The 15,297-nt window shown below is 37.8% G+C and overlaps 1 protein-coding gene across 4 annotated transcripts in view; it reads left to right on the plus strand.

Moving 5' to 3' along the window:
• The window catches only part of TTC28 (tetratricopeptide repeat domain 28), a 627,778-nt gene that overhangs the window by 304,935 nt on the left and 307,546 nt on the right, over positions 1-15,297 (plus strand). For all 4 annotated transcript variants that reach the window (XM_023241623.2, XM_045042316.1, XM_045042317.1 and 1 more), the window contains one exon: positions 10,875-11,022. In XM_023241623.2, the coding sequence (XP_023097391.2) occupies positions 10,875-11,022 (148 nt within the window). The remainder of the gene's footprint in view (positions 1-10,874; positions 11,023-15,297) is intronic.

Raw genomic sequence — 15,297 nt, forward strand, 5'->3', positions numbered from 1 at the left:
AGGGATTAGGACTGTCGGCAGAGTAGAGATGGGCATTTCTTTATGTTTTCCTTTTTAAGAAATTATGTGAGTTCTTCATTTTCTTCTAGAATTTCTCATATAAAAATAATTCCCCATTGATTGTTTAAAAAAAAAAAAAGTACCACTATGGGGCAGGATGCTGATAGTGGGGGAAGTCCTGAGTGTGTCAGAACAATGCTTATATGGGAATTCTTTGTAATTTTCATTCAATTTTGCAGTGAATCTACAACTGCTCTAAAAATAAAGGTCATTAATTTAAAAAATTCTCTCCCAGCAACTTCAAATAAATGTGACGTTTCAGGAGATGTGTTATGGCATTGTACAGCTTTGCCTTTCTCCATGGTAGAATGCTATGGACTCCCATTTAAGTTATCATTTTATGAGAAAAAGAAGGGTTGATAGAAAAATTATGGAGTGAGTTACTGATGGCGGAGTTTCATGTGCTCACAGAAACCTTAGGTAGAACTCCTATATCCCAATACACAGCACTTATGGCAGTCAGTTCTGTTAGGCTGCTTTCTGGAAGGAACGCATTCCCATTAACCTGGCATGGTTTAGGTATAGCTACATTATGGTAGGTGACATGCCAACTGTTTTTTTTTTTTTTTCAATAAGTAGGTGAGAATTCAGTCTTTTTTAATTCCCACATCGTTAGCTTCACTGTTTTTCCACATCCACCATTCTCTCTGTCCACCACTATTTTGTTTCCGTTTTGCTTCTGGTCTTCGCACATTCCCCAGGAGCAGGCTGTGTGTGTGAAGGCACACAAACTCTGTGTTCCAGGATTAATTGAGAATTGGTAGGGTAGGGGCATAGAACTCATGTGAAAGCCAGGTGATTTCTTGGAGAATGTTCAGGAAATTCTCTGGTTTTCCTCTTGGCATGATTTTACACCCCTCCTATGCCACACCCATAGAGTGAAGGCACAAGATATGGAAAGTTCAGAACCATTGCTCTAAGGGACCTCAGACTTCTTTCACTGTTTATTTTTAAAGCTTAGAAGAGAAACTCCAGATGATGGTACACACGTTTTATAATCTGACATAAACATTAACATTGGGAGTCCCTCCAACACTAGAAAATGACATCTACTTAGTTATTTAACTCCTGGTTGTCATTTCATCTTTTCTTTAACTTCTTATCAGATTTCTAATTTATTTTTAAAATAGGATTTCCTTGTAATTTTTTTACCTTAACACTTTTGATACAATTAGTTAAAAATTAATTTGGGGAAATAGCTGATACAATATGAAACAATCAGGACTGAGAGACGATTTCCTTTAGAAATTGATATTAAATGAACCCAGAGCCGATGTTGGGGAGAAAAACAATTCACAGCTGCAGATTTGGTTAGAACATTATGTTTAGGCCATTTGGGCCTCTGACTCTGGGTTGCAAACTCAATAATGGTGTTTGCTAAAATAGCTTCCAATCTCTTGCATGTGCTTTCAGCATATAATCAGGCAGACTAGTAAAAAAATAGAAGTGTAGTTTTCTGGAGAGATAGGAATGATTACTCCCAGCTGAGCAGGTAAAACATATTGCTACATGAAGAATGTGTTCTTTGCTGATTCTCAGGGTTTTCTTTATTTTTATTTTTACTTTTAATATAAAGTGTCAGCAGACAGAAGCAAGAGAAAATTCACTTGAAAATGTCAGAAAATAAAAGAAGCCTAGCAAATTGTATTGCAGGTAGAAATCCATTTCAGCCAGCAAACAAACAAGCATTGGCTGAGAAGCTTGCTGATGGCTCCTTTTGTTTCTTGATGATTTAAAGCCTCATGCTTGTAATCTAATTAACATCGAACTGAGTTGCAAGTACAGTGGCCTGTTTGGTTCAATAATAATACATTTATATGAAAGGTTAATGAAATGAATTTTTCCTCCATTCAATTCATTAAAAATTGTTCTACAATCAACGGTTGCTAATGGAATAGAGATTAAATATTCATGTTCATAAATTTTCTGTGTCATTTCTGATTTTCCTTCATTTCTGCCTGCATAGAGTGAATTTTGTGAGCATAAGAGTTCTCAGACAAAAACCTTGATTTAGAGGTTAATTGCACACCATTAATTTATCAAAGAGGTAGTGTGGAATACTGGAAAGAGAAATAGTTTGGCAGTGGGTCTGTCTCGCTTTGTAACTGTGTGATTTGGGGCAAGTTTCATAACCACCTCTTTTGGGCAAAAGGTATTGTAGGAACTTCTTGCAAGATAGCATGAGGGTTAGTGATAAACTATGGAAAGCACCTAGCCCTGTGCGGGGTACAGGATTAGCAGTTCAACAAATAACCAGAAAAACTGGGGGGAAATAAAACACCTACTTATATGCCGTAGAACTTAATGATGATTTACAGTGGCGGGACTGCTTATATATAGCAAGGCGGGGCTCTCATTAATTCTAAAATAGGTGTCAGGCTTGGGCCTTACAACACCTTGTAATTCTCATCAGTGTTATCAGTATAAAGTCTCTGGAAGACTGTTTCATGTTTCTATAGATAGATTTTTTTGGTCATCTATTTTCTGCCACCTCCTTCTTCTTTTTCACCTGGGTCGATGGACCTTATTTAAACTGCATATGATGTTTTTCCAAATAATGAATTTACTAGAAAATTGAAGCTTACACAATCAACTGCCAAAGTGTAAACGTTTTATTTTTTTGTGTGAGAGAGAATGAAAGTGAGCGAGAGGGAGTGGGAATGTGCGAGGGGCAGAGGAGAGGGAGAGAGACAATCTTAAGCAGGCTCCCCATGCGGGGCTCCATCTCATGGCTTTGAGGTCATGAGATCGAGATCTGAGCCAAAATCAAGAGTTGGATGCTTAACCAACTGAGCCACCCAGGCACCCCAAAGTGTGAACATTTTTAAAAACACTTACGATTTTAAAATTTCCTTCAAACGCATTTCCTACTTTACAGGCTTCTTAAACAGAAGATGCCAAGCATAACTATTTTCCTAGTGACTCAAGGTGATCATTATGATCACTTATTTTTGTTTTATGCCTAATTTTTATCAGTCCCTCACCCACTTCACCGAAGGTGATTTCTGATCAAAAGCTGGTGAATCAGGGGCGCCTGGGTGGCTCAGTCGGTTAAGCGTCCGACTTGGGCTCAGGTCATGATGTCATGGTTTGTGGGTCCTAGCCCCGTGTCAGGCTCTGTGCTGACAGAGCCTGGAGCCTCCCTTCAGATTCTGTGTCTCCCTTTCTTTCTGCCCCTCCCCTGCTCATGCTCCCTCTCTGTCTCTCAAAAATAAGTAATAAAAAAAAAGTTAAAAAAAAAAGGTGGTGAAGCAGATGAGCCACTTGATTAAACAGCAAATACCAAATAAGAGGAAGGTTAGTGAGAAATTCAGTTCAAGTTTTTAAAAAGTAGCTACTTGTGTTTTATATTTCATGTGGTATCAGTCAGCAGTCATTGTTACAACACTTTGAGGTCATCATTATTATCTTCTCTATAAGTGGAAATGAAACATGAAGTTTGGTGAAGTTACATTAAGTGCCCTGGCCAAAGGCACACAGCTAAAAAGTAATTAGGATAGGATTCCAGAGAGCCTAATGAGTCCTTTCTCTTCCACCACAGGTGCCTTGGGAGTAAGGCACATAGCTCTCATTCAGAGCTTTAGTTCAGTAGTTATTAGTCTTGTTTAATATCTCCCCTTTCTTTTTTTTTTTTTTTATTTTAGATAGAGCACGAGTGGGGAAAGGGACAGAGGGGGAGAGAGAGAGAATCTTAAGCAGGCAGAGCCCAATGTGAGGCTTGATTCCATGACCCAGAGATGGTGATCTGAGCTGAAATCAAGAGTCGGACGCTCAACCAATAGGCGACCCAGGTGCCCCTAATATCTCCCCTTTCAACTTTCAGTGTAGATTTGTCTTTGGAGGTCTGTTGCTAGAGGAGGACCTAATTTTAGAACTGCGTTGTCCAATGCAGTAGCCACTAGCCACTTGTAGCTATTTAAATTTAAAGTAATTGAAATGAAATAAAATTTAAACTTTAATTTCTTAGTCACTTTAGGCACATTTCAAGTGCTCAGTGGCCAAGTGTGGCTGGCTAGTGGCTACCATTATTAGATAGTACAGAGAACAGTTATATTACTGCAAGAAGTTCTAGTATTCTCTCCCTTTGTCTAAGGGAAACTTACACAACAATATACATAACAAAATTAATGTGCACGTATGTATCCATATGGGTATCTATGATGTAAGATGGTGAAAACTAAGTAAGGATATGGGTCCTGTGCCTTCATTTTTATATATCACAGTTTTATGTGATATCATGTGTAATTTATATTATATAATTTTATGGTCGGTGATGTGTGCATATTTACATTTTGCTCATATGCATATCTTTTAAGTAATAGTCTTTTATTTTCCCATACAAAGCATTCCTGGAGAAGTATATGAAAGTCAAATATATAAAATATTAAGTAGGACAATACTAAACTAGAGATTGACAGGTTCAGTGAGTGGAAAGTGTTCATTCCTAGATAACTAAAAAATGAAATATCAAATCAGGCCTTTCCTTTCAAGAATCATTTTTACATCGTCTCTGGTTTTATTCTTCGCCATCGCAACAAAACCGTGCTTAGTTGTACCGTGTACATCCAGGGATGTGAAAGTTTTTCTGCTTTTGGCACCCTGTAATCATTTTCATTTTTCAACCAGTCGTGTTAAATTATAGATTAATACAGCTGCCTTTTAAAAAGCTAGAATTGGCATTTCTATTTTCCTTATTACTACTCATTTTTAAATAAAATAGTAAAGGAAAACTCAGTAAAATAATTACACAATTTATAAACATCGTTGAAAAAGGTGGTGATGATGTGGTAGCAGGTGGTATGATTGGCTAGAAAAGTATATCACCATGTTATAGACTTATTTAATCTTGAGAAAATGTAAAAATGTTCAAATTCAAACCGTGAAAGACAGATTAGGAATATTAGAGTATAACGTGAGAAAGTACAGATTAAACTGAAGCAGAATATTTGTGAATGATTGAACTAAGTAATAGATTGTACATGTAAGCAAACACACTTAATTTTGTGTAGCATTATATATTACATGTATTTGTTCTATATTTTATGTCCTGAATATACACATGAACCTACATGCATAGTAATTTACCTTATCACTCATTTGAGCTGTGGGAGAGTAGGATGTTATGTTATTACTGAGTTCAGTGATGTTTTAGAATTGGAAACCAGGGGTGCCTGGGTGGCTCAGTCGGTTAAGCGTCTGACTTCGGCTCAGGTTGTGATCTCACAGCTCATGAGTTTGAGCCCCACGTCAGGTTCTGTGCTGACAGCTTAGAGCCTGGAGCCTGCTTTGGCTTCTCTGTCTCCCTCTCTCTCTGCCCCTCCCCTGCTCACACTCTGTCTCTGTCTCTCTCTCTCTCTTTCAAAAATAAATAAACATTAAAAAAAAGAAAATGAAAAAAAATAGAATTGGAAACCAGAAATGGAATGCTGGAAGTAAAGGCTTACGGTCAAACTCCAGGGGTGCTTGAGGGGTGAATAACTTATTGTTTCCCATGTTTAGTTTTTGAGTATTTGTACTTTAACCCTGTTTTAGTCCATCTGGACTGCTATAACAAAATACCATAGACTGGGTGGCTTAAACAACAAACATTTATTGCTTGCTTGAAAGTCCAAGATCAAGGTGACGGCAGGTGTCCAGTAAGGGCCTACTTCCTGGTTAATAGCTGGCCGTTTCCTTGCTGTGTTCTTACATGGCAGAAGGGGTACCGAGCTCTGGGATCTCTTTTATAAGGATGCTTGCTAATCACGTTCATGGGGGGCTCCATTCACATGACCTAATCACTTCCCTAAAACTCCATCTCCAAATATCATCACCATGGGGATTAGGTTTCAACATAGCAATATGGAGGGACACAAACATTCAGTCCATTGCAAACTCTCTGAGATGAGAGGAATGGCCACATAATAAAAAAGCAAGTATCAACAGTTTTAAAAACAGGGCATAAAGACTTTGGTCATTAGTTACATTTTTTTCATTATTGCTAAAATATTACAAGCCCTTACTATTAGTAAGTGGTTACTGAAGGTAGCAGTCAAGATATTTAGAGCTTTTCATATTCTTCCTCTCTAGACTGTGCATCGCTTGAAGGTAGGAGCCCTGACTGCTTCTTTGTATTTGTGGTACACATCGCAGTGCCTAATGCTATATATTTTTAGGGAATTTAATGGAAGGAAGGAAGCATGGAAACTTATTCTGGTGACCCAACTGTATTTTTATTATTTGTGAGATCATTTAGTGGCATGTGTGGACTGATCATTGAGGGTTCTTTGTGATGAACAACAAGAAATGAATGAGTGCCAACACTTGAAACTCTAGGCATCCCACTTTTAGTCCCGTGTGTTCACCAACTCCCTCCAAATTTCGCTTCTTAGCTAAAACTTCAGGTTAAAACCATTGTTCTCAGGTATAGGTGCTCTCGGTAGTGAATCCACATTGCCCTTCCTTTTCCATCTGCTGCATTGCCCTTCCTTTTCCACCTGCTGGCCAGAATGTGGTGTATGTGAGGGGGTTGTTGAGACATCAAGTGTTCGACCTGGCTTCCTGGGCCCCACCTTCCCTCGCTGCTGCCCATATACTGTCTCTACTCAATCTCAAATGATAAAAATTTGCCCCTTTCCCAGATGAAGCAGCTTCCTGTGAAATCTGTGATGGTAAGAGAAAAAGTAGTAGCAGGGACCAGTAGGGAAGAAGCAGATGGGCTACAGCAGATCACATGAGTTTTCTTGAAGCTGTGGGAAATCCTGTGGATCTCAGCACATCTTGACCTTTGCTTTGAAAAAGACTGGCATAGGATCCTGTGGGTGGCCGCTACATCTCCCAAGACCTGATAATACTGATTTGTTTTAGTCAGGTGGTTCAAATTTTGTCTGGAAGCAGTGGGTTCCCAGTTGCAGACAGTCTTTTAGGGAACAAGGAGAGAAGTGAATGAAGCATTGATAGGAATTGAATGATATTGAACAATAAAATATTTAAAATATTTATTGGACTCCCCTTATATTCTGTTGGTCTGTAATTATGTGTTTTTTGTCGTTCTTTTCTCATTAACTAATAATTAGAATAGCTAATTTTATTGTGTACTTACTCTGTGTCAGGCACACCGCGAAATTCTTTTTATTCAATCACAGTAACCCACAGTCTATCTTATCATCATCAAGTGAACTCCATAGTAGCATTTCTCTCACAAAAGTATAGAGAACTAATTTTTATTCAGCAGCTATTTGTACATCCAATGAATATATGAACATATGTACATGCAATGAATATCGTATAGAAAAAAGTTGGGGGAGTCCAAATCTATGAGTTTGGACTAATTGTGCTATGTCTTGACAGGGATACAACTTTTAAGCTTTTCACTGAGGAAATCTTATAAAGTTGAGTTGGGGATTCTGGAGGGGCATAAGAGAGACCTTTAAGTCTTCTCTCTTACATCTCTTTTCGAAACCTTCTAAAGAAAAGAAGCCAGGTTGTGGGCAGTATGGCCAAGTCGTACTTTTTCTCATCTTGTTTTTGAGTGCCCTAAGAAAACAAAACATGCATACTCTTCTTTTTTGTAACTACTGTGTAAAACTTGAGACCTTAACTTACATTTAACACTGGACTTTGCTTACCTACACAGAATAGATAAATGATTTCGTTGTCTGACAGGGAAATCGGTTGTTCTTTCGGTGAAGTAATGAATGATAATGTTTTGTTTTAAATATACAAGAAGTTATCAGAATTCATCGAGACTACTATAGGATTTTTGTGTGTTTTTCTCCCCCAACTTCACTGAAATAACAGCACTATAAGTTTAAGGTGTACAAAGCATGATTTGATTTACATGTATTGTAACTGTAATTGAAATGATTACCATAATAGATTTTTGTTTCTTAAAATATATACCTGAAATCAATAACCACAGAGATTTTTATCTCTTTCCATAAATAATTATAATTTACAGGTATTTGGCATATATACATGTATATATATTATATAAATAAGTATACTTATTTTAGTTTACATTTTCTACAAATGCTGCACTAAAGCTAAACTATAGCTGTTTTTATTTGGAATATTCATTGCATGTACATATATTCATATATTCATTGCATGTACAAATAGCTGCTGAATAAAAATTAGTTCTCTATACTTTTGTGACAGAAATGCCACTATGGAGTTCACTTGCTGATGGTAAGACATAGACTGTGGGTTACTGTGATTGAATAAAAAGAATTTCACACAGTGTACCTAACACAGAGAAAGTACACAATAAAATTAACTATTCTGATTATGAGTTAATGAGAAAAGAACCACAAAAAGAATACATAATTACAGACCAACAGAATGTAAGGGGAGTCCAATAAATATTTTAAATATTTTATTATTCAATATAATATTATTCAATTCCTATGTTATATATTGCCTCTTGGATTCTAGAAATCACCTAAAATGTGACGTGCAAAGTGTAGTGAAAAATATCTATAAACACATTAAAGATTAAAACAGTGGCTGAGTCCATTGAAAGGAAATGATCTTATGAATTAGTAATGAAAGTGCATTTACAGGTTATTGTCGTACTAGGGTCTGAGTTTTAACAGCTGCTGGTAGTTTAAACTAATAGGACTCTGAATAGCCCATAATTGAGGATTCATTCTGTTTATGGATTGTTTCTTAATAGAAACACTTAATAGTATTACCTGTCTTAAATTACTTCAAAGAGTAGTTATAAAAATGAAATAAGATAAGGTAAGTACCTATGTTTTATAAACATGATAAGTGCGAGAGATCTCAGTGTGTATGTAATATACAAAATTATAAAATTATTAAGTTTACTGAGTGATAGTTTTAGGAGTTGTTTGAAGCTTCATTTAGATCCCATGAATATAATCAGTGACAATTTCAAAGTGTATTGGACTGAAAGAGTTAAATTTGTGTTACAAACATATCATATTAGAAGAGTATTTAAGTTAAATACGAGGCCAGGTATTTTAGAAACAGATGCCATATAGGCCATGAATATATTAATGTCATTTAGAACATGTTTTTAAGTTTATTTATTTTGAGAGAGAAAAAGAGAAAACGCAAGTTGGGGAGGGGCAGAAAAAGAGGGAGAGAAAAAGAATCCCGAGCAGGCTCCACACTGTCAGCACAGAGCCCGATACGAGGCTTGAACTCACGAACTGTGAGATTGTGACCTGAGCCGAAGTTGGATGCTTAACTGACTGAGCCACCGAGGTGCCCTAATTTTTTTTTTAATGTTTTTATTAATTTTTGAGTGAGAGCATGAGTAGGGGAGGGGCCAAGAGAGAGGAGGACAGAGGATCTGAGCAGGCTCTGTGACCTGAGCTGAAATCAGACACTCAACTGACTGAGTCCCCTAGGTGAGCCATTAATGTCATTTTTATGTATCATTTAATCAGGTACAAGGTCCTTACCTGGTTATATACTAGTAACATTTTGCTTCTTTACTTCTTTTGACTCTGTGTGCTTGAAAACAAACTGCATGTTCTTAAGACTATTCTAAAATTTAAATATTTTATTAATTTTCTGGCCCTTTTTGCAATTAGCTGGAAGGAAGGCTGTTTTCTTCTAATCAGAATTGATCATACTAGTTTTTCAAACTAATCCAATTAAAGAACACAAAGGCCAGTAATCTTATTTTGTTTCTAAGCATACATAGATAACAGCTTTTAAATATTATGTCTGAAACACCACATTAAATGTAGCTATATTATAGCACTCATTATTAAAATTATCTTAATAACCATCACACATTGATTTTTCCCTTTAATTATAGAAAAGAGGAAAATTTGAAATAATCAGAATTTGAGTGTCTCTCATTTATCTTGCACTGTACCAGATACTTTGGTGAGATATAAAAAAATTTCCAAACACCTTGACTTTGAGGAGCTTAAAGGCGGGCTAAAATGTATTTTAAAAATTATCAAGAAAACATTAAAAGGGATTTGTAAATAAATGCCAAAGAATGTGATAAAATTAATAAATGTTCTAGAAGTGACAAGAGTGAAAGTTTAAAAAATTTTTTAAGTTTTTAAAATTTATTTCAGGGGCGCCTGGGTGGCGCAGTTGGTTAAGCGTCCGATTTCAGCCAGGTCACGATCTCGCGGTCCGGGAGCTTGAGCCCCGCGTCAGGCTCTGGGCTGATGGCTCAGAGCCTGGAGCCTGTTTCCGATTCTGTGTCTCCCTCTCTCTCTGCCCCTCCCCCGTTCATGCTCTGTCTCTCTCTGTCCCCAAAAAATAAATAAACATTGAAAAAAAAATAAAAAAATAAATAAATAAAATTTATTTCAGTGATCTCTACACCCCACTTGGGGCTTGAACTTATGATCCCAAGATCAAGAGTCGCATGCTGTGGGTGCCTGAGTGGCTCAGTCGGTTAAGTGTCCGACTTTGGCTCAGGTCATGATCTCACGGTTTGTGGGTTTGAGCCTTCAGATTCTGTTTCCCTCTCTGTCTGCCCCTCTCCCACTCAGGCTTGCTCAAGTGCATGCACGCACTCTATTTCTCTCTCTCTCTCAAAAAGAAATAAACGTTAAAAAAAACTTTGTTTAAAAAAAAAGAGTTGCATGCTCTTCCACCTGAGCCAGCCAGAAGCCCCAAAGAGTGAAAGTTTTAATATCATTTCCTTGAAAGAAGTATGCTAACATTTTATTATGCTGGAAGAAATCAGAATTGATTTCAAACTATTTACTAGGTTTTTGAACCAAGATGATGTCAGTTTTAGGTCTGCTGACCAGTTTTTCTAATAATCACCATCAGCCTTCTTCGAGCATAGTATATAAGTAAAACGCGCATTATCTTTTCTTTCTTCCCAGGCATACTTCCGACAGGGTGTTGCCCTCCAGTACCTCGGACGTCATGCCGATGCCCTGGCAGCCTTTGCATCTGGACTGGCTCAGGACCCCAAGAGTCTCCAGCTTCTGGTGGGGATGGTAGAAGCGGCCATGAAATCTCCCATGAGAGGTAAATATGATGAAAGTGTTTGGTCTGACACTAATTTAAAGTAGGACATTCCTAGCCTTTGAAGACTTTGGACATTGAGAATTGGTAGGTTATTGCTTTGGCCAAGATTGGATATTTTACACAAAGGAAGATCAAGAATCACTGTCCATGGCTGGTGTTAATGAGGCAGAACAGGATGGTGGTAAGAACACTGGTGCAGAAGCTTACGGACCTGGATTATATTTTCACATTTTTCATAAACTAACTTTATGACTAGGGTGAGTGAATTAACTTTTCTGGATTTCAGGGTTATCCAAAGAATACTTTTTAAAAAAATAGTTCTGAGATTCCGTACCTCTAAATCACAACACCTCTAGTAGTAAATTGATTTGCTCAGTTGGACCAATATGCCATCTAGAAATAAATGAGAGAAGACATTAGATATTCTAACATTGCGTAAAAGGAAATAATGGATCTAACTGTAGGCTATGTCTGTTTTTCAGAGGAACATGAAAAAACTATGTTGAATTAAAAGGAAAGAGAAAAGACAGACACTAGTTTACATGGTTTTCTCCTGTTGTTACTTCTGTTTTATACCAATTGGTATTCTGGAAAAACAGTGGATTGGAACCAGTATCAAAGGTTGGAGGAGTTCTAAGGCCCCAAACCGATTGACTTCACTTTGAGAAACATGGATTTTTGCTGAATGAGCTCTTGGACAGATTAGGCTGAAAGGGTACACCAATAGTCATCTTTGCAGTGATGGATACACTGAGGCAGATTGGTGGCAAATAGTAGACAGCGAATAATATTCCATATTAGATTATGTCAGGCAGAACTTTGTCTCTGAAATGGTACGTTTCTGAATGAACCTAAAATTTTTGATGGCAGTGTCATTAGACATCTAGTTTTGAAAATGTTTGTGGCATTATATAGTTTTAATATACTGGCTCATACACTATTTGGCTCAAAATAAAAGCTAAGTAAAAGTTTGATGAACTAAATGGTACTCCATCTCTGGGCAATTCATAGCTATAAAAAATGTTTTCCTGAAAGTTGAATATTTCATGTTTTAGAAAAAAAGTGATAAGGAAATCTCTCCTCATGTGATTTTATAACCCCATACAAAGCTGAGTCTTAGCTTGTAGGAACCTAATGGCTTCTCCCACTGGGGGACCTGCTGTTAATAAACTCTGACTTAGAACAGATGCGCTTTGGAGCTCCAGGGCTTGGGGCGGGTGGGGGAAGTGGACAACAACAACAAAAATCAATCTGTCTCTCCTTGCCATTTTCTGGCATTTTCTCATTCTCTCCCTACATCCTTCTGCAAGTAATTTACATGGAATATATATACATTTACATGGGATATATATGTATATATATATAGTTCTTGAAGATATCACTTCTTTATTCTGAGGTGTTTCTGGGGCTGCCTTAGAATATTGGAGTGAATGTGTTGAGATCAGCAGAATCATACTTACCATTTTGCCTTTGAAGCAATTTGTTTAGATAAATGTAAGAAAACCTTCCTGCACTTCCAGAAAGAGTTCAGTGCTGCTGTCCTGTCCCCCTTAGGGTTTTCTGTGCTGCATTTTCTCCTATCTTATACCGAATGACCTAAGGCTGACCCTGGAGAAAGCCGCATCTTACAGGTGCCTGGAGCACTTCAGTATTTTCTTCTCTTTCCTTAAGGCGATTTGATTTATCTCATTTATTTTTAGCATTGCCTTTACCCCCGTACCTATTCCAGGTGGGCTTCTCTTATCAACATTTTATAGAGGCTGTTCCTTGGCACGGTGTTGTTCTGTGCATCATTTCACATCTTAATGACCTCTCTTTTTGTCATATGGTTGCAATTCACAAAATCTGTCATCATTTGCTGCCCATTTTTTACCCACTGTTTATTTTAGCCTCCTGCAGCTTTCTGAGTTCCTGCCATTGTTGTGTATCTGTGCAGTTTGGGTCACTTTACATATAGGTCTGATCTGTTACATCGTTTTTCTGGTTTTGGTTTTCTTCTTTTACAATTCTTAAATGCAAAAGAGAAAGCTCCCTAGTCCAGGTGCTTCTATAAGGAAACAAAGCTCTAGTGGTGTGCATAGCATCCCTGTGGTTTGGTCTTCTGGGGAAGTTTCAAGATTTCTTTTTTTTTTTTTAAGTTTATTTTTATTTTGAGAGAGAGAGAGAGGGAGAGAGAGCACGTGCAGGGGAGGGGCAGGGAGAGAGGGAGAGAGTGAGCATCTCAAGCAGGGGCTCCAACCCAGGAACTGTGAGATCATGACCTGAGCTGAAACCAAGAGTCGGACACTCAATCGACTGAACCACCCAGGTGCCCTAAGATTTCATTATTTTTAAAGGTAGGGCCAATCTATGTTAATATGCCCTGTTCCCACATAAATATGTTCTATTTATCCATATTGAAACTTACTTGATTTTTTTATAGTGTTGCTGATACTGCTAACTGAATTCGTAAGTCTGTTTTACTTTATTTTTATGATTTCACTCATGTTCACCAACCAAGAGATCAGTTAAACTACTTCTCCTGTGGATATATTTACGTCCTTATATATAATGTATTTCCTTAAATCATTAATGAAAATGTAAAAATAAGCATAAATATAAAATGATACTCTTTTTCATGACCTTCTCAAGTTATCCTTTCACTATTTTCTGTTTCTCCTTTTGAGATAGTCTGTCAGCAATCTCAGCACATTGTATCTTATAAATGCTTATGCAAATTTGGATGGGATAGGATAGTGCTATTGCCACCCAAATTCAATAATATAATTACAAAGTGAGATTGAGTTTACCTTTATTTGTTCCTCTAAAGACGCCAGGGCTGCTTCTTGCTGAGGGTTCTCTTGTGTATATTTTCTCTCCTCCCGTTAATTTGGTAATCTAAAGACTATTACATTTATGGGCTATCACCTGTCGTGGTGTTTCTACCAGCTCCAGAGGATCCAGGGAAGCTAATTTAAGGAGTGCTGGTGGAAAATGGCTGTTGAATGTATAAGCTTTTCTCTGAGGGTCAAGTTGGGGCTCACCTTTTATTTGCCTAATTGCCACCCCCCCTCGGTGAGCTCTTTCTCTGATTTTCTTTTAGGTGGCAGTCACTTCACAGGAGGCCTGTTTTCTGAAATGTTATGTTAAAAAAAAAAAAGACTGGAACCGAATCCCAGTGCTGCCATTTGCTATTTCATTGACTGAGCAAGGTTGCTTCCTTTCTCTACACCTCAGTCCTTACCCGTAAGAGGGAAATGACAATATACACCTCCTGATGTTGTTTTGAGAATCCAGCACCAGAAAGCGTAAGCTGGTCCTTGCAGGCCACCTTCCCCTCTTCAGTGCGATGTGCTCCTCGCTGAGGAGTGCACATAGCAGCAGTAGTAAGCCTGCTCTTGGATTTTTGACAGGCACGGCGTTGTGTGGAATGAACACTGTGCTACTGTATGTGGTCCTCTTGCTGAGCACTCACTGGAAAATTTGGTCTCGGGCCTCAGTGTCAGGAAGAGTGTATTTCTCCCGAGTAGGTATATTTTTATTTAAAAGATCTGGGAATTTATGTAAGAGATCTGGGTGGCTTAGTGGGTTCAGCTCAGGTCATTCATGATCTCGCGGTCTGTGAGTTCAGCTCGGAGCCCGGAGCCTGCTTTGGATTCTGTGTCTCCCTCTCTCTCTGCCACTCCCTCACTCACACGGGCGTTCTCTCTCTCTCCAAAAAATAAGTAAACATTAAAAAAATTTTTTTTCAAGGTCTAGGAATTTTATTTTATTTTTATTTTTTTATCCCAAAATTATTCCTTTTGTGAATTTTTTTTTATTTTTTAAATTTACATCCAAGTTAGTTAGCATGTAGTGCAACAATGATTTCAGGAGTGGATTCCTTGGTGCCCCTTACCCATTTAGCCCATCTCCCCGCCCACAACCCCTCCAGGAACCCTGTTTGTTCTCCTTATTTAAGAGTCTCTTATGTTTTGTCCCCCTCCCTGTTTTTATGTTCTTTTTACTTCCCTTCCCTTGTGTTCTGTCTTAAAGTCCTCATGAGTGAAGTCATATGATATTTGTCTTTCTCTAATTTCGCTTAGTATAATACCCTCTAGTTCCATCCACGTAGTTGCAAATGGCAAGATTTCATTCTTTTTGATTGCTGAGTAATACTCCATTGTACATATATATAAAGGTCTAGGAATTTTAAAAGTGATCCCTGCTCCTTTTGCTTTGTCCTCTACGAAGCATAGAGCCCAGTGTCCTGGCCACCTTAAGGAACTGGGCCAGCCCTTAGAGTTGGCCTGTCTG

Source organism: Felis catus, chromosome D3 (assembly GCF_018350175.1).
Source record: "Felis catus isolate Fca126 chromosome D3, F.catus_Fca126_mat1.0, whole genome shotgun sequence".
NCBI classification, from domain to species: domain Eukaryota; kingdom Metazoa; phylum Chordata; class Mammalia; order Carnivora; family Felidae; genus Felis; species Felis catus.